This window comes from Lissotriton vulgaris, chromosome 2_1, assembly GCF_964263255.1.
Source record: "Lissotriton vulgaris chromosome 2_1, aLisVul1.2, whole genome shotgun sequence".
NCBI lineage: Eukaryota > Metazoa > Chordata > Amphibia > Caudata > Salamandridae > Lissotriton > Lissotriton vulgaris.
In genome coordinates this window covers 1,790,298,772-1,790,323,991 of record NC_141687.1, presented here as the reverse complement: position 1 = coordinate 1,790,323,991, position 25,220 = coordinate 1,790,298,772, and the positions used below count along the sequence as shown (strand labels likewise).

Genomic DNA, 25,220 nt, shown 5'->3' with positions numbered 1-25,220 from the left:
GAGGATAATTCCCACACGAATCAAATCACAACGTATCTCCATGAACGGCATCACAGCTGGCGTTTTATGTAATTTGCCCCCAATATCTCTAGAGGATCTAGAGATCCTACTACATCTACATTCTCCAGAGAATCAAGCAAGGGAATGGTTGTTTGCGCAAAACTTTGAAATAGACATTCTTTGAATACGTTCTCTATGAAAACTTAAAGAAACCCACATGAAACCGAAACTTTTAAAACCGAATTTGCTTACCTTTGAGATGCAAGTAGGTTAAAAATTAAATCGCCTTAGTTCTACGTTGTCATCCATTAATGTTCGCACCAGGTTACCTACGAAAGCAAAATGTTTCATGTTCAAGTCAAGACAATGTTGAAATGTTGATAAACATGTACATCAAATGCTTCTGTGACTAATGATGTAAAAAACTGCTAGATGGTTAATAGTTTTAAACTGTAACATATCTGCTTTCGAGAGAATCTTTGCAAGCAGCAGGATTTTACAGTTTATTAACTGATGCAATGTGAAACGGAATACAGAACAGGATAGTATGTTCTGCCACTGATGTTTTAAAGGAATGATTATAAATGTACAGGTCGAGGGTACAAAAACTGGAAAACAGATAAATATGCGAAAATGTAATCTGTCTGATTCTTATAACAGAGGAATAAGGCTATTATTTTTATGAATTTATCCAATTTATTAGAGCAATAACTATAATTTCAAAGAACAGAAGAAAGCATAATCAGACCTTCTCCAATGCAAAACACTGCATGCATGCTTCGGCCAGGTAGCTGCAGGCTTGTGCCTAAGTCATACTATTTCAGAGTCAGTGAAGAAGGCTCGTAGCCCTGCTCGTTGTCCCATTTTCACTCATAGCCCTGTTCATTGTCCCATTTTCACTCATAGCCCTGCTCATTGTCCCATTTTCAATCATAGCACTGCTCAATGTCCCATTCCATACTCTTCACAGACGGCTCATAACCCTGCTCAATATCCTATTTGAGAGAGAGCACTGAATGCTCATAGTCCTACTGAACGTCTCATTTCACACTCAGGGCAAAAGGCCCACAGCTCTGCTTAATTCCTCGTTTCAGAGAGTAGCAAAGGCTTGTAGCCAAGCTCAATGTTCCATATCACAGTCAACGCAGGAAGCTCAGACTCCTGCTGCACGCCTTATTCCAGAGAGCACAGAAAGCTGATGGCCTTGCTCAATATCCGATTTCAAACTCAGAGCAGAAGGCTCTTGGCCCTGCTCAATGTTATTGTTATTGTTATTGTTATTTTTGATTTGTACCGCGCCCAATCACCTGCAGGTCTCTAGGCGCTCGGAAATCGATGGTAAGAACAATAACATGGCAATCACAGAATAAAAGGCATCCACTGGCCTATATAGCACTCATGATTCTTCTGAACAGCAGTGTTTTTAGCACCTTTCTAAACCTTAGGAGATTCCCTTCCCTGCGCAGCGTCTCAGGTAGTGTATTCCATAACTGAGGGACTAACACAGAGAAGGCTCTCCCTCCCTTGGTTACAAGTTTGTACCGGGGACAGACCAATAACTGAGAGTCTGAGGATCTAAGAGTTCTCATTGGACTGTACACCACCAAGCGATCTTTAATGTAGGCGGGTGCCAGACCGTAGATTGCCTTGTGAGCTGTGCACAGATTTTTAAATTTCACTCGCTCTTTGATTGGGAGCCAGTGCAGGCTCTGTAGCAGGGGAGATGCTTTAGTTCGTCTTAGGAGCCTGAAGATGAGTCGTGCAGCGTCGTTCATGACGACTTGTAGCCTATTTGTCAGGGTTTTCGGCAGGCCGAGATAGAGAGCGTTACCGTAATCTATCTTTGACATAACAGTGGCTGCTACGATTGAGCGCATCATGGATTGAGAGAGGACGGGAGCTAGCTTCCGTAGTTGTCGGATAATATTCGTGCAGCTTCCCACCACAGACGAGATCTGACTGGCCATTGATTGATCGCAGTCCAGTTTGATCCCAAGGCTCTTTACATTCAGGCTAGGTTTTGAAGCCGGGCCGAACTCTGCAGGCCAGTAGAGGTCACACCATGGTGAGGTGGTAGATGGAATCACCAAAACCTCGGTCTTATCTGGGTTAATTTTCAAAAGATTTTCCGTCATCCATTGTACCGTGTACCTCAAGATATTCTGGGCTTGGAGTTGTGCGGCGCTTGTATTATCGACACGCAGCAACAGCTGTGTGTCGTCCGCATAGTTAAATACTCTGCAGCCCATGCTCGCCAAGGAAGCAATCAGAGGTTGAAGGTAGAGGTTAAATAGAAGTGGGGACAGGGCCGAGCCCTGAGGCACCCCACATTCTAAAGTCCCCAAGTTGTATCCTTTGGGTCCTTCCCAAGAGGAAGGATTGCAACCATCTGAAGGCAAGGCCTTTGATCCCGAAGTCACTCAGTCTATCCAGAAGCAGGGCAAGGCTGACGGTACCGAACGCCTCTGAAAGATCTAACAAAATCAGGGCGCTCGGTTTCTTACAGTCAGCCATGCCTCTCAATTCATCCAGCACCGAGAGCATCACCAACTCGGTGCTGTGATGAGCTCGGAACCCTGCCTGTCGTTCATGAAGTAGGTGGTGAGACTCCAGATACATAGACAAGGATTTTAATACATGCTGTTCCAGTATTTTTGAGAGGAATGGCAGCTGAGAGATAGGCCTGTAGTTCTTTAGCACTGCGGGGTCTGCGCCTGGTTTCTTCAGTAGAGGCCTTACACGCGCTTCCTTAAGTGTCGTATTTCAGAGACAGCACAGAAGACTAGTAGCCTGATCAACGTCCTATTTCTGAGTCACCACAGAAAGCTCATGCCTATCCTACATGCACTATTTTCACAGAGGGCACAGTGAGTTTATAGTAGGCTGCTCAACACCCCATTTCGTACTATGGGGCTTATTTACAAGCCCCTTGCGCCACTTTTGTGTCACTTTCCCATGTTAAAAGTGATGCAAAAGTGGAGCAAGGGGCTTGTAAATGTGCCCCTCGGTGTCGAAGGCTCATAGTCCAGCACTATGTCCAATTTCAGAATCAGCGCAGAAGGCTCAAAGCTCTGCCTGGCATCAACTTCGGATGAGGTGATAATGTGCACCCATATGAATGTACAGATATTGCCACTGTGCTTGACACTGTGTTTGACAATTCAGTGTAGACAGTGTAAAATTTTGGAGCCCAAGGCAAGGCATATTTTGGTTTCCTTGTTTGGATCGACTTTGAATGTTTCTACCCAGTTTCTGCTAATTCAGGCCCACGTTATGCCACACAAAGGTTTTGAAATGGGACCAATCAAACACAGATTAAAATAAATGTCTTTAGGTATGAGTATGAAAATGTTTACTGTATGCTTAGTCAAAAAAGTGTTTTTAAAAAAACATGTCTTGCATGGGGCCCCAAAAATTCTTAAGATGACTCAGAAAATCAAGACACAGTTAGAGGAAGAGTCAGGCAGAGAGAAAGGTTTACATATAAAAGTCGACCGAGATCAGAGAAATGTGCATTTCTCAGGGGGCATCTGGGTAGGTGAGCGCACTCCGCAATTGCCCACTTTGCTCAGTGCTTAAACGTCTCTAGTATACATAGTTGCCAGGGCCCTTTTGCACCCACCACAAGCCACCTTGCCGGTTATTTCTTCTTATTAAACATATTTTCCTAAAGCTTCTTGGTCATTGCGCTGTGAATCTTCTTAGAGGTGAATCAGGCAACACCACACCCTACAAAAAGTGTGTCAGGCATGTTTCAAACTGCCTCTTACAAAAAAAGCAATAATTTGCTGAGCTTCCATTTTCTCTTTGTTTCTAAAACTCACCAAACTCAGTACAGATAAGGCTGAGCTCTGCACATCACCTTAGGTTTCAACTATATCAGGCCAGTGATGTCTCCATAACAGTCTATTCCTAATTTCCAGCTCCGATTTCGTCTGTCGAACGCATTGTTTCTCTGTCCGTGATTGCCGGGGCACCTCTTGAGCATACTATAGGTACAAGATGGTGATTTCTAGTGAGACTGTGTCGACCTATCCATATTTGGTTTACCAATTCGTTGATTGCCCTAGAAATATTTTGGGATTACTCTTCCTCATTTCTAAAACGATGGTGATATTATCTTTATTACCACCTCTGAATAGGCACGCATGTGACGGTTGTTCTCATGAAATTTGTGGACTTGGGAGTGCCAACTTTGAATACCCGATTTAGGTGATACTATCTATATTATCGCCCCTGGAAACGTACACATGTGACGTTTATTCCCATGACAGCTTGGAATTGGGAGTGTCAACTTGGATGTGTTGCCCTGAAGAAAGGAGTCCATCCTTTGGACGAAACGAGTGTGGCTGTTTCCTCAATGTTTTTTTATCAAAAATTGAATAAAAGAAGAAGAATGGATACTTTGGACACAGACCTATTTCTTTAAGTGTCTGTTTTCTGTATTGTTGAGCGGTGCACCTATGTGGTTGGTTTTTAAGCTGGTATTACCCTGTATTGGATGGCACCGTAACAGTAGGTGCATTATCAGTGTGCACACACCTATGGTGGACGACTTTCACCACATGTACTATTTATTGGGGATAAGTAGATTAGGTGCTGGTTTCGCTGCAGGGTTCACTTTCATTCAAGTTTTTACCCATTTCGTCTGTGCTAATGCCCTATAGTGCATATACAACTGAGCATATGTATTCTGCTTCCTCACCCTCACATAACATCCTCCAATATTTGTTGGTCTAGCTTTGTCATTGGTCAAGTCGTGCTGTGGAGATTAAAGCTATCTTTCATTTTATTGTGTGTTTGCGCAATAAAATAGCATACCACGTCTATCCTTGGACTGACCTGAGTCATTCTCATTTCTGTCTTGGACATTTATCTATTGGAAGCTTTAGCACAGTGTATAAACATTCTTCATTTTTTGAGAAACTCCTAATCTATAGGGTCCATTATAAAGCCAGAATGTGGTTAATGTTGAGTAATTTGCAGGCGGCTGCTGTTTCACTGAACGAGTACTGATAAGGAAAGTCGTTCTTTTCCATTATTTTTCTCGCTATCTACTTCCGCAATGATACCATTCGGAAGACTTCTCAAACCTTCATTTTACCCTAATCAAATAACTGCAAGCACATCACTCTGCTCTTTAGGGCAGTACATTGTGTGCTGCTGCACAGAGCTGTTCAGCGTTCAAAGATCAGCACACCGCACTGTTTTGTGGCATGGGCAAAGTGGGCAACGGCCCCGGGCTCACTCCTTCCAGGGGGTCCCCTGGGACAGGGAATGTTCTCTCTATTTGACTGCTCTCTGTTCTGTCCATTTCCCTATCTAAACCACCCTGCCTACCTGTACCTCTGACTTCATCTCTCTCTATCCCAAGACATTCTTTTTCAATGACACATTTTATTGTTTTATATTGTATAAAAAACATAATTTTGTGTGGCTTGGATAATGAAGTAGATATACCCACTGGCTGCCTTGACAGGGAAGCACCAGCAGCCTGTGCTGCACTTGTTCAATGCCGGGCGCATCACAGCATGTGGTAAGCACACACCCTAAATCACACAAAACCCTGATGGGCTGGAGAAGAGACATTTTTCTTTTCTCTGTATCTCTAGACACAGCTAACTTGCTGATGCTGGTTGTGGTAAATAGGTCCTTTTTATCATGCTTGTTTTCCAAGGAGTGTTATTTTTAGCCAAATAGCAAGATAATCTGTGGTTTCATCTGAAAGGCTACCTCTGCCCTCTCACCCAGAAGGCTGTTAAAACTATGAATGCCTACAAGAAAAACAGGGTAAAATTCAGGAATTGATATTTCAGTGTGGAAGAGGTATATTGACAACATTTTCATGATATGGCAAGACTCTGAAGATACCCTCAGACACTTCCACCATTGGCTCCACAACAGCTGCCAAGGACTGAACTTTGCACTTGCTCATAGCAGAAGCGGGATCCCTTTCCTAGATCTCAAAATACAACAGGAAATACACTGAGTGGAATTTTGAAATATGACAGCAATCACGCTTGAGCCTTAGGAGATTCACTCCCCTACTCACAGTTCCTTCGCATCAGGAGGAATTGTACTCTCAAAGATGATTACTTCTGTGAAGCAAGAGTCTTGAGAAATAAATTCACAGCGAGAGGTTATCCACGTGGACTCATACGCCATTCACTGAAAAGAGCTTAGTACTGTCCAAGGGACTGTCTTCTATCACCGAAAGAGAAATCCAGTCAGAACCATCTAGTGTGAGTTACAACATTCTCACCAGTTTCTCACATTGTGCGGAAGAGCATTCTCAAGCACTGTGAAGTCCTTAATGAGGGCAGCCTCAAACTACGATGCTCCTTATATGCCATTCGCAAAATCAAAAACATAAAGGATCATTTGGCATGAGCAGCTTTACCTGCCCCCAAACCCACTGGCACATTAAATGAGCACTGGGGTCTTGAGGCACTTATGTGCCATGTCAAATGTGGTAACTGTGTTGAATGTAAATTTACCATTGAATGCAAAGAATTTAGCTTTGGTAAGATCGGAATACAGTTAAAGCAATTCTCTAATTGTATTATCTGTAATTTTATCCACACCATTCTATGCCCCTGTGACAAAATTTATATTGGGCAGACTACAAAGAAAGCATGCATCAGAATCTGCCAACACCGCGGCCGACTATGCTGCAAACACCCAATGCTCTACTGGTAGAACATTTTTTGGCCACTGGACACAGCGAGGATGACATCAGGTGGACCGGATCACCGACAGAATATCGACAGTCAAAATATCAACTTGCCAAAATATCGAGGTAAAAATATAAAATGCCAGAATATCGACTTCCTATCTACAAAAATATCGACTCCAAAATATCGAAAGGAAAAAATATAGACAGTCAAAATATCGATTTTTTTTAAATATCTTAAAAGTAATTTAAAACTAATATAATAATAAATATAATTAATTCAAACATACTTAAAATACTTAAATAAATTTAAAATTAATAAATAATTCATTTAATTTAAATAAATATAACAATTTTAAAACATAAAACATATATATATATATATATATATATATATATATATATATATATATATATATATATATATATATATATATATATATATATATATATATATATATATATATATATATATATATATATATATATATATATATGTACGAGTAGGTGGATACTGGGACTGCCACAGTGTGGTTCTAGGAACTGGTGTTTGCGCATTCATGAGACTTTGGAATATGCAACAAGCGTGAAGGTGAAGACTTTGTCATCCCACTGGGGAGTGTTTAAATTTGGCACGAAAAAGAGATTGACACTGTAACACACTGGGGTGTTAACTTTGAATGCAGAACTACTAATACCAGAGTGCCTAGGGGCCCTGTTTGGGTGGGGCATCGAATTGAATAAAAAACGTATCTGCATCTTCAGTGCAATTTCCTGCTTTCTGGGAGCCAGTGAACAAGGGCGTTGGCCCGAAATATGTTTGGCTGGAGCGCGATGTGGACAGGGTTTAATCATCGCGCTTGCTGCACGCTCATGAAAATGAACGGAGATTCACCAGGAGAGGCTTTCCCCAAAAGAGCAATCTTTGTGTGTATGAATATGAATATATATATATATATATATATATATATATATATATATATATATATATATATATATATATATATATATATATATATATATATATATATATATATATATATATATATATATATAAACTAAAGACGACGCGTTTCGGCGTTGAGCCTTTCTCAAGTAGCCCCCATTTTGTTTTTGCACATATTTAAGTCCCCTTTACCATGTCAATAATAAACATAGAAAAAACACACAATGTCTCGTATTTTTTCATAAATCGATACCTAAATAGTGACACGTCATACAATTGATTGCATTGCATAGTGTATCAGGGACATACATTTACGGCAATTTAGGATGCTGCACAACATTAAGATTTGGATTTGACCTCCCCGTACTCAGCCGCGCATTGCACAACATGTGGGCGCATTGCATTCTGGTTACAGTAGTTCGCGCTATTGCGTGTGTGTAGATAAGGACCATTCGATTCGGTATGAAACCAAATAGAACTCCACCTGAGCGCAAGCCTGTAACTGGCTCTTAGGAATAGTGAGGGATTACGTAATGTGAAACTGAATTAGAATTTTGAACAAAACTCAAACACGGGAGCTCCTGTTAAATATTAATGACCCAAAAGGGGATAGACCCTCACACACTCATAGCAGTGGGTATACGATTGCACCAAACGTGGCAGTACGGCCCTGTAATGTATGATTACTGTAAACCCAGGCTGAGAAATGTAAGATGAGTTTACTCTGCGGTAAACGGGCGCTCCCGTTGGACTAGTACATAGGAATTATAATTGGTCGCCAGTGCAGCAGACGTTATGGGGTCAACTTTAGTTTTAAAGTGCATTAAAGTGTGAATGAAAGGACGTGACAGGGAGTCTGTGGTGAGAGTTGCGCTGTTTTTTTAAAGCGTGAATGAATAATACAAAATGTAAATGTGCTCAACAGGATGCCCATTCAGAACATTCATGCTCATTAGTGCGATGCCACTATTGTGGGTATCGTGCACACCTTTCTAAGGTTGGGTATTACGGAGGCACATTGTACAGATAAAATTAGTGACAAATTTAAAACCAGGCGATTGCTTAAATCACACACACATTAATTCGTAGAGCGGCTGGACATCTTAAAGATACATTTAGATTCCGATATGCGAGGATAACTCCTCCCCACAGTTCGGTCCTTTTGGCATCTTACAATCTAGATCCATAATATACCTGGATTCTAGGACCCTTATTTTGCTCTCTCGTTCCCCGCCTCTCACATGTTTGGGGACTCTATCTATTCCACAGAATTTAAGGCTGGCGTTATTGCTATGATGTTTTTCGGCATAGTGACGTGCCATTGGGTAGTTTGCATCTACATTCGTTATGGAACGTAAATGCTGTAGCATTCTGACTTTTAATTGGTGCTTTGTGCTGCCTACGTACCGGAGGCCACAAGGGCACTCCAGTAAGTAGACAACAAAATCACTGTTGCAGTTGATGATTTTAGTTATTGTTCTTTTTTGCCCTGCGCCAGTCATGTACATCTTGCAGCATTTCCTATTTCTATCCGCTTTGCATGACCCGCAGGTCGAAAAGCCTCTAGATTTGGTTAGCCAATCCGTCTGTTTAGCATCAGTAGGATAGCTATGGACTAATCTGTCCCTTAGTGTTCTGGCCTTGCAGTAAGTGACTTTAGGTCTCAGCCCTACTCGTGTTCCTATAATGGGATCAGCCATGAGTAGGTTCCAGTGCTTTCTCATTATTTTCTCTAGAGCCCAAGCCCCTCTACTGAAGGTAGTGATCATCCGGGGAGCATTGGGCTCATTAGTTGTGCTCTGTATATCCTTTCTGGTAGCACTTGCTGACTTCCTGAACAGGGCATTTTCATGTGAAAGGCCTTTCACTTTTTGTTGTGCCTGTTCCAGAGTCCGTTCTGAGTATCCCCTTTGTGTAAATCTTGTCATCATTTCTCCCTTCTCTTTCTCAAAATCACTGTCTGTGCTGCAATTGCGGCGAGCTCGCAGTAGCTCACCGTACGGGATGCTATTAATTAAAGGAATGGGATGCTGACTTGATGAATGGAGGTCAGCATTGCCTGCCGTCGATTTTCGAAACAGGCGGGTGGTGATCTTATCGTCCTTAATCTCAACTGCGATGTCCAAAAATTCACAATAGCAATCACTGATTGTATATGTGAAACGGAGATTCAAATCATTGACTCCCAGAATCTTAATATATTCCTCTGCTAGGGATTTAGGACCATTCCATATTAGAAAGAGGTCGTCGATGTACCTGACCCACATTATGATTTGGTCAGTGTACATCTCGGACTCATGTGACCACACATGTTGTTCTTCCCACCAGCCTAGAAAGAGGTTAGCTCGACTCGGCGCAAAACAAGTTCCCATCGCGGTACCAGACCGCTGACGGAATACATATTTTTCAAAGAGAAAAATATTTTCTCGCAAACAATAAAGCATCATGGTTTCTAACATCTGATTGTGGCTCCAGTGGTCGATGTGTCTGCTTTTCAAATAATACATGCAAGCCTCAACTGCCTTTTTCTGATCGATGCATGTGTATAGCGAGCAGACATCCATGCTGATCATTAAGTACCCATCCTCCCATTAAATATCATGCACTTTTTAAAAAAAATCAGAACTGTCTTTACAATACGAGTTCAAACTGGTGACGTATTCCGATAGGTAGAGATCTAAGAAGATAGAGGTGTTTTCCAACAATCCTCCATTGGAGGACACTATAGGACGCCCTGGTGGTCTAATGGGGTCCTTGTGCACTTTCGGAAGAAAATAGATGCATGGTATTCGTGGTTGATCTTTTCTCAGAAATTTATACTCATAGGTATCTAGGAGGCCTTTATGATACCAACCCCCCAACAGTGTGTAATAGTCCGTTATAGTTTTCCTGTAGATTTCCCATGTTATGGGTTCATAGCAGGTGGAGTCCATTAGCTGCCTCATGGCTTCACTGTTGTAGTCTTCGAGATTCATAATAACCACATTGCCCCCCTTATCGGAGGGCTCGATTATAATAGTACAGTCTTCCTCCAAGTTTTTCAATGCTCTTCTTGGATCACATGATAGATTCTCCCTTTTCGTATTCCTGAAATTGTGTCGTGTTCGTTTTAGTTCCGAAATAACTGCCATATTATAGGCCTTGATATTGTCATATGGCACGTTGGGATTGTACTTACTCTTTAACTTAACACCACTGTGTTGTATTTGTTTGTATATATATATATACTAGCAGCCCGCCCCAGCGTTGCCTGGGGCAGAAAGGGGCTGGGGCAGTACACCCGGTCCCGCCCGACCCCCTCCAGCACCGACTCCCTCCCGCCCCGACTCACTCGCGCCCCCCTCCCGCCCTGACTCACTTCCGCCCCCCTCCCGCCCCGACTCACACGTGCCCCCCTCCTGCCACAACTCACTCGCGCCCCCCTCCCGCCCCAACTCACTCGCGCTCCGATATTTTCATTTACTGCTGCCTCCTTCTTGCCTCCCCCTGCATCACACAGTTTCACTTTTTCTTTCCTTACCTGTGCCGCCGCTCGTCACTGCACAGCCGCTCGTCACTGCACCGCCCTCCTTCTTTATCGTCATCACGCACGTCGCATCGCGGCCAGCACTAGGTCCCGGCCGGCGCTACTTTCAGGGGACTACTTTGTTTACAAACTTAATTTTTTTAATTTACTTTTTAAAAAAATTTATATAGCCTATGTCCATCTACACACCCTGACATTTTCATAGATGTATCAGGTGTATAGATTGGCGCTGTGGTCCCCGAGTTTACCTGGTCAAAAGGTGCAAGTTCTATCATTATAATAGTAGTATATATATTTATATATATATATATATATATATATATAGATAGATATATATATATATATATCTATATATATATATATCTATATATATATGTATATATATATATATATATATATATATATATATATATATATATATATATATATATATATATATATATATATATATATATATATATATATATATATATATATATATATATATATATATATATATATGAAAGCCATCTCCTGGAAAGGAAAGCACAGTCCTATTGCACGAACTGCATACTGCCACACACCAGGAACGGACCACCACGAAAGGTTGGAGATTTAATAGTGCAGTTTATTTAGCCATTCCACAACATGACGCGTTTCAGCAAGGTTTCCCCTGCCTTGATCACATATATATATATACGAATTATTAACAAAACATATACAATATTTTTTCCGTCGGATAGCAAGAGGGTTACATTTACTATTCCCATTCCAGAGAGTGCAACAGTAGGGAAAGCGTTGGATAGCGTAGGGCTAAAAATTACTATTCCCACTCCAGAGAGCGCAACAGTAGGGAAAGTATTGGATAGCGTAGGGGTCAAAATAACCATTCCCACTCCAGAGAGTGCAACAGTAGGGAAAGTGTTGTATAGCGTACGGGTAAAAATTACTATTCTCACTCCAGTGAGTGCAAAAGTAGGGAAAGCGTTGGATGGCGTAGGGATAAAAATTACTATTCTCACTCCAGAGAGCGCAACAGTAGGGAAAGCGTTGGATAGTGTAGGGGTAAACATTACTATTCCAACTCCAGAGAGTGCATCAGTTGGGAAAGTGTTGGATAGCGTAGGGGTAAAAATTACTATTCCCACTCCAGTGAGTGCAACAGTAGGGAAAGTGTTGGATAGCATAGGGGTAAAAATTACTATTCCCACTCCAGTGAGTGCAACAGTAGGGAAAGCGTTGGATAGCGTAGGGATAACAATTACTAATTGTACTCCAGAGAATGCAACAGTAGGGAAAGCGCTCTTGACTCTTTGCTGGAGATTTGGATAAACGGACCGCTGTTTCTCTGCGGATTTTCCTCGCTGCTTCTGAACGCTGCTTCTGAACCTACCCCTCGTGGCACCCGCTTTGCAGGAGCCGCTCGTGAGAAGACTCAAGGGTTCTATAGACAGTGAGGCTATCGGCGGGACTGCGAGGACCAGCCTGCAGTGCGGCTGGCCATCTCCCGCAGCTGGTCCTCTTCCCGACCCCACCCTCCTGCCTGTTCATAGTCTGCTGGCGTAACCATCACACGGAGCACTCTTGACTCTTTGCTGGAGATTTGGATAAACGGACCGCTGTTTCTCTGCAGGTTTTCCTCGCTGCTTCTGAACGCTGCTTCTGAACCTACCACTCATGGCCCCCGCTTCGCGGGAGCCGCTCGTGAGAAGACTCGAGGGTTCTATAGACAGTGAGGCTATCGGCGGGACTGCGAGGATCAGCCTGCAGTGCGGCTGGCCATCTCCGGCAGCTGGTCCTCTTCCCGACCCCGCCTCCTGCCTGTTCATAGTCTGCTGGAGTAACCATCACACGGAGCACTCTTGACTCTTTGCTGAAGATTTGGATAAATGGACCGCTGTTTCTGTGCGGATTTTCCTCCCTGCTTCTGAACGCTGCTTCTGAACCTACCCCTCGCGCCCCCTGCTTCGCGGGAGCCGCTCGTTAGAAGACTCAAGGGTTCTATAGACAGTGAGGCTATCGGCGGGACTGCGAGGACCAGCCTGCAGTGCGGCTGGCCATCTTCCGCAGCTGGTCCTCTTCCCGACCCCGCCTCTTGCACGATAAAAGCCATTGCAGGCCACGCGCACGCGGGACGCGCGCGGGACATAGGCCGGGCCTAAGCCCGGGCAAAGGGCGGGCCCTCTGAGGCCCTCAGAGGCTGAAAAGGCTGATGCTGTGCTGACCCCTGCACTATTTTTTGTATTTTGTATTGTATTTTCTTGTGTTAACATTCTTGTGTTTAAATCGATCACCTTATATCTAACTATGAATGCCAAGAAATTGAGGTCTGGGAGACTTTTAGTAGGCAGGTCCTGCTCAAAAACGAAGTCTAACCCTCTACGAAATAAGGATGGCCAGGATTCTCAAGGAAAGGGAAAATCTCAACTATTTAGCCTATGGGAAAGGGGCAAAGATAAAATTCTTAGTGATATACCCTCTCTAAAGGATAGTTTACAGGTCGGAGATGACGTGGTTCAAGTTGTAGAAAACAGGGACATTATTCTTCCCTCTTTCCCTACCCTGGTATCCACGGGGGGAGTGTATTGACCCCCCGCAAGAGGAGTTGGGGAGTCCTCCAGTTTCATTAAAAATCTCTACCCCTTCTCGGGAAAGTGAAATGAAAATGAAATGAAATGAAAAAGAAATTTCTAAAGCGCACTGTGGCCAAGCGGCTTCCTGGCGCTGAGGAGCACATCAGAATCTACAGAGGGGCCCAAAGAGATTTAGCCGGGGAAGCTGCTAAGAGGTGCTGCCGTGCGCGGAAGTCCAGAGCGCAGCTGAGGGGCACAGCGAGCGATGACCAAGGTCAGTGGGGGCTTTAAAAGTAGACGTTGCTCCCGGCGAAGCCTCGGGAGTTCTGAAGTGCTGAGTGATAGGCGCGAGGTCCACAGTGCGCCTAAAGCACTGGTCTGGGGGGGGGAGTGGCCCAAACGCTGCAACGCTGACCCAGAGCAGCCCAAGATGGAGGACTCGCCCGTCTCAGGAGGAGACGATCAGCGGGAGGCGCTCTGGGTGGCGTGCAGGAGGGAGAAGGTGGAAGCTGCTAAGAGGTGCTGCCGTGCGCGAAAGTGTCAACCCACAAATATACTTGGCCTCTCTCCCTCTCAAAGACTATTTGCCCCTAATTTAAAAACTATAGATGTCATAGTGCATAATAAAATGTTTAACTCCGGTGATTCTTTAACCCCCCTAGAGAACGCTTCAGGTATTACCCCAAAAGGGACGATACAAAATATTGACCCCCTCTGTCTTGACATAGATATGGATTTATGTAAAAGGTATATAGAGGATGAAATTGATGTGACATTAGACCCTAGAAAAACCCCGGTAGTACCTGCTATATCTGGGCTCCTATTATTTAGCAGTATTCCCTCCAATAATTCTCTCCTCTCTATGCCCCAATTAAATATTTCGTCTAGCCCACAACCTAATATAACTAATACTGATCCAATTGAGCCTGTCGGACATGTTAACCCAGTTTCAGAAACCTTGGGTTGCCTTGAACATTTGCTTTCTTCTATTTTGTCTTTACTGGAAAGATTTGTTGGTGGGTCCGATTGTGTTTTGGAAACGGTGACCCAAATATTAAAGGTTCTATTAGATAGACAGGGGGGAAGATTGCTAGCCAATTTTCTGTAACTGTTCAACCAGCATCTGATATTCCAAAGGTTCTATCTGAAGATATTGTGACTAACGCTTCTGTCCAAACCGACTTAATGGTGAATCCGTCATCTTTAGATGCAAAGAGGGTATTATCAGTTCAGAAGATTTCTCCAATGAATCAGGTGGAAGTTTTTGGAAATGGCTGTTTGGTGGAGGGTGTTTTGGAAATTGAATCAACTTGTATCCCGGGAAAAGGAATATGTCAGGATTTATTTCCCATCTTTAATCCTCCGGTTAAAATTGGAAAAGAGGAGTCTTTGGCACAACCTAATGAGGGAAAGACAACGCTTCTAACAAAGAATGGTGGAAAAAGAAGGAAAAAGTTGCGTAGATTTGCTAAAAAGAGGCGGAGGAAAATTAATTTCGAAGTCCCCCTCAATAATACAGTTAATAACTTCCCAGAAGAAATTCAGGAGGGTAAGCTGTCGCAAGAGATATCGGGTCCATCAGTAACGGGGGTTGCTCCCTCTTTCCCCCTAACCCCCCCCTCTCCCAAAATCCTTTGCCCTATATTTCGATCCAGCCTATATCAGGCTTTTCTTGTCCGACTCCAGGGGGATCTGCTAAAATAGTACCTCCGGTGGAGTTGATCCAACCTGTCGATCTGGGGTCTTCTAGCCTTAACCCCTTAGCAAGACCATTCTCTGCTTTTGCAGGAGGGGAAATAGGCTCAACAAGTTCAACCAAGATAATTGAGGAGAAAAATTTGGATTTATATTTTTTTCCGCTATTTGATTCTGATTTTATCTTAAATAGATCTACACTCCTTCAATGTCTCCATGAGACGGAGGGCTTGAAATTGCTACAGACAAACAATATAGACCTGGTAAAACTTTTGAAAATTGATGTTGGGACCCTAACCAGAGTAAGATTTTACTCAAAGTTTGTTGTTAATCTTATTCTCCAAAAAATTGAAAGTTTTCAGCGCAGAGGGATTGATGTTATGCCTATTTTTTGTAAAACCCCAATTTAATAGATTAATGGACAAGCCTGGGTATTCCCAGGCTAAAGTTCGAAATGGGGTCACTCCCACTGATTTTGAAGATTAAAAAATTAGTATTGAAAAAAATGGGCGGCATGTGGAGTATCCAAATCCCCCTCGCTCTCACTTCCAAAGCGCTCACACGGAGGAGTGTCATCAATGGAACTGGTTGCCCTGAATCCTAGCGAGTAAATCTTCCCACAAATTCCAATTGCAACTGTATCTTTAACAATGATTTCAGGATTTTATCCTGGAACGCTGCAGGAATACGAAATAGCCCTGAAAAACTACTATTTTTACTTTCATTAGAGTTTAGTATCATATGCCTCCAAGAAACTTGGTGTATAGAGAATTTTCCTACAGGAAAGGACTATTTTGTTTTGGAGGGCAAAGCGAGCCCCTCAAGGAGAGGCCACGCTAAAGGGGGAATAGCATGCCTCTTGTCCACCAAGAAACAATGGATTTTTTTCCACTTTTTAGACCCCAATAACCTGTCCCAAGTAGTTACGTTATTCAGTTCTGCTATTTCTGAAAACAAACCCATTATTCTAATAAATGTTTATATTCCACCGGATGTCAGCCATAATGAAATTCTGTTTGGGGTTTTTTCTCATATCAAATCACTTTTTGTAAACGATGCCTCTCCCCATATAATTTTATTAGGGGATCTTAATTGTAAAGTCTCCAACTCTAGTTTGGAGATTTTTCGTAAGAAATATAAAGAGGACTCCTTACAGATAACTCAAACCCTTTTTCTTGGGAACATCAAAACAACAAAGAGAGGGAAAATATTACTTGAAGAGCTTTCCGAAATTGATGGAATTATAGTGAATGGCCGGCTCCCCTCTGATACTCTTGGTAATTTTACACATAAGTCCAGCTCTGGTGAATCTATCTTAGACTATGTGGCGGTGGATATGCTAACTTTTCACCTCCTCAAGGACCTTACAGTTACTCATACCCCTTTGAGCGATCACAAAATAATAACTCTCTCATTAGATCTAAATCTTCCTCTTACTGACCACTGGTCTTTGGATGGTAATTTGGTCAATTTTGGAGTTCAAAGTGGAAGATGCTTCTGGAACTTTAAAGCAATTAGGCGTATAGAGAGTCTTTTAGATATTGCAGTGATTGACTTGGTCAACTGGAAGGGTTCCGAATTAATTTGCTTCGCCAACTTCTTGAATAAGGTGCTTTTGGTCGCAAAAAAACTACCCAAGAAGGACCAAATTAAAAAACTATTTCTCTGAAGTTGCTTAACTCAGAAATAAATAAACTTAGAAGAGAACAATATTTGAGACATTGCCCTTTAGTACATCATAGATTGGCGATATTAAAAAGAAGGAGGAAAAGGCTGAAAATTAAGCTAAAAAGGGAAAGTGAGGATCTGGTATGGATTAAACTGCGGGAGGCTGTCTCCAACGGCCAACCTAGACTATTCTGGTCCCTGATTGGGGAAGGCTGTGGTCTTAGATCCAGATCCCTACCTGTCCCGATTGAAGAACAAAACTGGGTAGAATACATTTCAGATTTGTATGCCGGAAATGGAATGGAAGTTGTTCAGATTAGAAAAAAAGAGAACAATTCCAACATTGTCCCACCCTCTGAAAAAACTATTGAATTAGCCATCAAGGGTATGCGTTCATCTGGAGCAATGGGTCCGGACCAGCTCCCCATTTCTGTACTAAAACAGAATAGTGTTATCTGGAGCAAGATCCTCTTCCCAGTGTTTAAATTTTGTTTTTTGCATGCCGTCATTCCTCCTTCCTGGAAGGGAGAATATATGCAGGATTCATAGATTTCTCCACAGCCTTTGACAAGGTGGATCGTCCTCTGCTGTGGAGAAAGTTATCGGATCTGGGCATGCCATCTGAACTCTTAGACTTGGTCCGAGAGCTCCACTCTGACACTTGGTGCAAAGTGCTTTTGAGAGGGGAAAGGGGCCTCTCCCAAGCTATCCCATCTGCCAATGGTCTAAAGCAAGGTTTTCTGTTGGCACCACTATTGTTTTCCTTATACTTAGCTGATCTTCCACAAACTCTATCGTCAATTGTTTGTATTGCCCCGACCTTGGGGGGCAAACCGATAGTATGTCTGTTATATGCAGACAACATACTAATTTTGGATTTGACCCCCACTGGACTGAACAATCGGCTGCAAGCTCTTCACGGATTTGCAGAAACACATCATTTAAGGATAAATTTATCCAAGAGTAAAGTTATGTGTTTAGTAGGAAGGAAAAAACAAAAATATGGGAGTTTTTTCTGGAATATAGGGGGCCTTGGATTGGAAGTTGTCGAATCCTATACTTTTTTGGGGAAAATAATTTCTAGCACACAGAGTGATAAGGCCCATATAGCCAACAATGTTCGGAAGGCAATATCTCACGAGAGGGGATTAAATACCCTCTATAGATCCACTGGCCAGAGGCATTTTGCCTATCTTTTGGAGGTTTTCAGAGCTAAAGTCCCGTCCTCCTTACTATAAGGCATTGAATTACTCGAAGTGGGGAAATGGGGCTTTCTGAACACCAAAGAGGGGAAAATTCTACGGAAATTGTGTATGGTTAATACTGCATGTAATATAGCGGCTTTTAGGTTGAAATTCGGTATACGAAGTGCTTGGGTCCAGGGCCTTGCTGGGGTAGTACGGTGGGTCTCCAGCTTGGCGAATGGTGAACCTGGTACCCTAAGATATTTGATTCAAAAAGAACTTCTCGGACCCTTAAAAGAGTATACCTCAATTGTAAAGAATTTTAGACTAGCAGTTAAACTATTGAAATTAGACGAATTGACACTCTTTTCGTTATCTGCTTATCAGTTAAAACTGACTCTAAAATTGGCCTCATGGAATCTAAGTTTGGATCTAGACAAAGAGGCCCTCACGGCAAAAAGAGGTCCGCTACCAGTTATTAATCATTATCAAATTAGAACTTCTCAACCTTATATTTCCTGGAATCTTCCCCATGGGGTATGTCGATTCTTGTTTCTCCTGAGGCAGGACCTACTTCCTTTAATGTTCTACTGTCAAAATGGTATGGCTCATCAGTAATGTGTAATTTCTGCAACAAATTTAAACAGGACGTTAATCATGTGTTATTTGTTTGTCCGGACCTAAAACAACACCGCCTCAAATGGTTGAGACCTACTTGTTTAAGGCTAAATATTGCTTCCGCTTCTGCTTTTTTGGATGCTATCTGTAATCCGCCAAATGAGAGGTTTTGCTTTACAATTTTTACCTTTTTTAAAAGTTATATGGAAATATATTAGATTTGTTCTTTGTATATTGTAATACCATTGTTTGATGATTTTATGTGGACCTCTGTTATGAGTTCCAAAACATAAATAAAAATAAAACTTAAACTAGTAGGGAAAGCGTTGGATAGCGTAGGGGTAAAAATTACTAGTCCAACTCCAGGGAGTGCAACAGTAGGGAAAGTGTTGGATAGCGTAGGGGTAAAAATTACTATTCCCACTCTAGTGAGTGCAACAGTAGGGAAAGCGTTGGATAGCGTAGGGGTAAAATATTCCTGTCCGGCTGGACGGCTTTAAATATAGTACTTATTCTGACTCTATATTCTCTCTCTCCTTGTCCACTTCCTCTGTCTAGGGTCCACTGTGTCCAAAACTTACAAGTAAAACAGGGTAACATTTTGTTTGCATTTAACAACTCTGTGCTTTGGCATTGCAACATTCATACCATCATCTATTTTTATGTCGAGCCTACAGTCAGCTCGCAAGCGAGGCTCTGGTGAAGATCTGCTGTAGTTCAGCATGTGAGGGAAGGCCCGCTCACTCCCCTGCCCATATTTTTCATTGACTTGTGTCTTTGTCCTTTGTAAATACTGCCTTTAGATTTGTTTATAGGCTTGTTAGCCCCTCCTTATTATGGCCATGTTGTCATTTGTATCCTCCCTTGGCTACTGGCCCCTTAACTTCGAATGTTACACAGTATTTTTTATTTGGACTGTGAGCACGATTTTTTTAACGAGGTCCTCCTGCTGCCTTTTTTACTCCCCCCTCCCTCCCATTGTCCGTGCCTTCCATCCCCTCCCCTCCTGCACTCCTGTTGGCCGTGCCTACTCTCCCTCTTCTCGCCCTTCCCCTGCCCGCACTCCCGTTGTCCGTGCTTTCAACCCCCCAACCCACCCTACTCCCATTGTCCATGCCTTTTCCCCAACTCCCATTGTCCATACCTCCCCCCTCCCTCCCGTTGTCCGTGTTCACTACCGTTTGCAATGCAATAGGTCACACGTAAATGCAAGTCCTGTTGCATTGCAAATGCTTGTTTTTTTGCCCTGTTTGAAAAAGCAAGCTAAGTGTGTGTACTATTTATGCTCTCAAAAATGACACTAATCATGTGGAAAGCACATCTCAAATCACATGAGAATCACAAACTTACTTAGGGGAGGGTCCTCGGCATTTAATTGACCTATGTGCCTGACCCTAACATGGGGCCTTGCTGGAAGCTTCAGCTAATCTAGTTATCACGTGATCACCATCTGATTCAGCTTAGCGATTATGACATTCTTCAGGGGGCCCTCCCCCTCATTATGAGCATGCACAGCTCATAACCTCTTCACCAACCCCTTCCAGGTGAGCATCAGGGGGTTCCAGGATGTTGAATTTAATGATGGAGGACAGGAAGTAGGATGGAGCTAGCTGATGGAACACCCCCACCATCTTCTGGGAGAACCCGGCGGCACAGCCTCCTCTGCCTGGTACCCTAAGATATTTGATTCAAAAAGAACTTCTCGGACCATTAAAAGAGTATACCTCAATTGTAAAGAATTTTAGACTAGCAGTTAAACTATTGAAATTAGACGAATTGACACTCTTTTCGTTATCTGCTTATCAGTTTAAACTGACTCTAAAATTGGCCTCATGGAATCTAAGTTTTGATCTAGACAAAGAGGCCCTCACGGCAAAAAGAGGTCCGCTACCAGTTAATAATCATTATCAAATTAGAATTTCTCAACCTTATATTTCCTGGAATCTTCCCCATGGGGTATGTCGATTCTTGTTGCTCCTGAGGCAGGACCTACTTCCTTTAAATGTTCTACTGTCAAAATGGTATGGCTCATCAGTAATGTGTAATTTCTGCAACAAATTTAAACAGGACGTTAATCATATATTATTTGTTTGTCCAGACCTAAAACAACACCGCCTCAAATGGTTGAGACCTACTTGTTTAAGGCTAAATATTGCTTCCGCTTCTGCTTTTTTGGATGCTATCTGTAATCCGCCAAATGAGAGGTTTTGCTTTACAATTTTTAACTTTTTTAAAAGTTATATGGAAATATATTAGATTTGTTCTTTGTATATTGTAATACCATTGTTTGATGATTTTATGTGGACCTCTGTTATGAGTTCCAAAACATAAATAAAAATAAAACTTGAACTAGTAGGGAAAGCGTTGGATAGCGTAGGGGTAAAAATTACTAGTCCAACTCCAGAGAGTGCAACAGTAGGGAAAGTGTTGGATAGCGTAGGGGTAAAAATTACTATTCCCACTCTAGTGAGTGCAACAGTAGGGAAAGCGTTGGATAGCGTAGGGGTAAAAATTACTATTCCAACTCCAGAGAGTGCAACAGTAGGGAAGCATTGGATAGCGTAGGGGTAAAAATTACTATTCCCACTCCAGTGAGTGAAACAGTAGGGAAAGCATTGGATAGAGTAGGGGTAAAAATTACTATTCCTACTCCAGAGAGTGCAACAGTAGGGAAAGCGTTGGATAGCGTAGGGTTAAAAATTACTATTCCCACTCCAGTGAGTGTAGTAGTAGGGAAGGCAAATACTTTTTTTTTTTTTGTAAGACTTTATTATTCATTGTGCAGGTCACACAGCGTCTCGCCAACAACCCGGAGGCAGGCCGCTATCTCAATAAACTTGCAGAAAATACAAACCGGCACATCCCACGATGTGCCAAGCAATGATTTGAGATACGGTATCTTTCAGGGTGTAACATGCATATGTGAAGGGGAAGGTAAATACTTCATATATAAATATAAATAACATAAATATTAATACCAATTACAAAATAATTAAAATATTTTATAATTTTATAAAATATATTAATTAATCAATTAAAATTACAAATAAAAAATGAACTAATAATAAAAATTACCTACTAATACAAATTATTTACCAATTACCAATACATTAATTTACAATATAAAAACAAATTAGACACAACATTTTTTTAAAAAAATGTAATTACTTACAATTTAAATTACTTCCCAAGCTATTCCCCTATAAACACACAACCCACTACAGAAAATAATGTAATAAGAGTCACTTATTTATCAATTAATCAATTACAATAAATTACAAATTATATTTTAATTAATTAGCAATTAATAATTAATTAACAAATAATTCTAAAAAAAACAATAAATAAAATAACATATTTAATTAATTATAATTAAAATACTTCCCACCCTATTCCCCTATAAACCCACAACCCGCTACAGAAAATAAATTACTAAAATGAACATATTTATCTATTAATCAATTAAAATTAATTACCAATTATATGTTAATGATTTACACATTAATAATTATTTCACAATTATTTGCAAAAAAATACCAATAAATAAAATAAAATATTTAATTAATTATAATAAAATTACTTCCCACCCTATTCCCTTATAAACCCACAACCCGCTACCGAAAATAAATTACTAAAATTAACATATTTATCAACTAATCAATTAAAATTAATTACAAATTATATTTTAATGAATTACCAATTAATAATTAATTAACAATTAATTTTCAATAAATACCAATAAATAAAATAACATATTTAATTAATTATAATTACATTACTTCCCACCCTATTCCCCTATAAACTCACAACCCACTACAGAAAATACATTACTAAAATTAACATATTTATCAATTAATAATTTCAAATTAATTACCAATTACATTTTAATTAATGACAAATTATTAATAATTAACAATTCATTCTAAATAAATACCAATAAATAAATTAACATATTTAATTAAGTATAATTAAATTACTTCCCACCCTATTCCCCTATAAACCCACAACCCGTCACAGAATTATATTACACACAAATTAAAAATTAATATTACCTTACCTTAAATTCGATATTTTTGTTGTCTATTTTCTGTCTAGTCGATATTATGTCTATTCTATATTTTTTACTTGATATTATGTCTAGTCGATAATAAAAACTCGATATTTTGACTCTATACCGGTGGACCATCATCAGTGTGATTAAACCACCACAAAGAGGCGCAGACATGTCACAACTCCTCAACAGAGAAGAACTCAAGTGGATCCTACGCACTGGATGAATCTATAATGGACTCAATCGACTTGAGGATTGGACCACTTTACTGTAAACCAACTGCAATTGCCTTGTTCTTCATGGTTCTGTCTTTATACACTCTCCCACCTAATGACCTGAAAGCCCAGATCTAACTTTACCCTTTCTAAACTTACAGCATTTCTGCCCTGTGACACTTTGGAGCTACTCTACAATAGGTGTGTCCTAAGCAATAATTAGTCATGCATGCATTCATATGTAATTCTCAAAGGTTTTCTTTACAATCACTGATGTTGTCATTTTGGGAACTATTGTCCCGTTTAAGTCTATTTAACTGTTGGACCAGCCATTAATATTTTTTCGCCAATGTAAGTTTTCTGAATGGTTCATCTTCCCTTAACTGAACCATTACCTTTTCCTTTCCGCTTACTTTCATCGCAATACTCACGTCGTGTTCACCCCTCCTAAATAGCCACCACATTAAACAGAGCCTTTCTAGCACCTTGCATACCAGGCATATTTCCATGCACATGACCTGTCACTGCTGTTCTCATACATTTAATAACGGCAGGCTACACAGACTCTCCTTCACTACCCTAAAGATGCCGGCAGGGAAGACGCAAATATTACATCGCTTCACATCGATAAGGTAAGCGCCCTTCGCACTCCAACCACAGTGCACTTGAGTTGATGCCTCCTTGCCAACAATCCTCATTATAACCTTGTTTGCTTCGGATGTATGTCATTACTACGCATGCTTTTACAACGCATGCCTTTACCACGCAACTTTTACAGCGCAAGTCGTTACAACGACTTGCGTTGGGGGCACTGGATAGTGAATAGTTTAATTTACTATTCCAACTCCAGTCCCCGTGGATAGTAGGGAAGGTTTTGGATAGTAAATTAAACCATTCCCTATCCTACAGCGCCCCCCAGCGCAAGTCGTTGTAACGACTTGCGTTGTAAAAGTTGCGTGGTAAAGGTAGTGCGTTGTAAAAGTTGCGTGGTAAAGGTGGTTCGTGGTAAAAGTTGTGTTGTAAGCGTTGTTCCCCGTTTGCCTCTGCAGGTCGATCCTGACCCTGCACAACACACCCCGCGGATGCAGTTCACAGCAACCTCGGTGTCCTAACAAAGACTTATGGTATGTTTCCCCCACCTCCACCTCTGAGTCACCCCTCATTTTGCCTTTTCCCAGCTCTAATTGCAGATTTCTCAATTAGGCTACATCTCTGGCCCGTACTGGACTGTCTCCGAGACTCCAAGTACTGCAGTTGTGTTACCGTTGGCAGGTGTTACATCTTTGCCAGTGCCCTCGTATTAGTTAATGTATTTCCATACCGTACGCATTTGCATGTTTCTGCGCTACACCTCGCAGTCACTCTCTAAGCATCCCCCCTTTTCTAACGCAACCCCACCTCACTCGTAAGACATATGCTCTGTCTTCATCAGTCTTGATTTTTCCTCCACCACTTGTATCTTGCATGATGCCACGCTAGATGTAGTGGTCACTCCCTGTTCATCTTCCCTTAAATTATACAGGTGAAACTGACGTCACCTCTTTTCCAAATAGCATAAACCTTATACACCTCTGTGCCAACTCGATGAATGGATGCTTGCATGTCTTTTCATTAGACACTCACTAACAATAGTTTTTCACTCTGTTGGACATGCCTGCCTTCACGCCACGCCTATTTCCAAGACATCACTGTGAATTGCATTATTACGCCATAGATCTTGCCCTCATGTATCGCATGTCACTCCACGCCATTTTTACCCACATTTCCTCAGAAATTTGACTTCAAATTTCTTTTTCTTTCCTTTCTCTTTTATCTCCCAATTTGCAGGCAATTGTATTCTGGCATGCAAATGTAAATGTCCTGATGATGATGCCAAAATGTATAAAAGGGATCGAAACTTCGTCGACTTAATGTACACTATATACACTTTTCTACTGAATATTGTTTATGTGTAACGGTGTTCCACCACATTCTTGTTTGTGCTATCGGAGTGTACAACATACAAACAAGGTACTCTGCCTGAACCTTTTTCTGTCCTTTTATTTTTTCTATGTCCACTTTGAATCTCTAGTAGGATGCAGGCATGTCTCCC

General features: G+C 41.4%; 1 protein-coding gene across 1 annotated transcript in view; it reads right to left on the bottom strand.

Annotated features, from left to right (window-relative positions):
- Window positions 1–270: 270 nt before the first annotated feature.
- The window catches only part of LOC147733279 (galanin peptides-like), a 142,452-nt gene continuing 117,502 nt past the window's right edge, over window positions 271–25,220 (bottom strand). Inside the window, exon 5 of the mRNA XM_086958947.1 lies at window positions 271–329. Within this exon, the coding sequence (XP_086815073.1) occupies window positions 271–329 (59 nt within the window). The remainder of the gene's footprint in view (window positions 330–25,220) is intronic.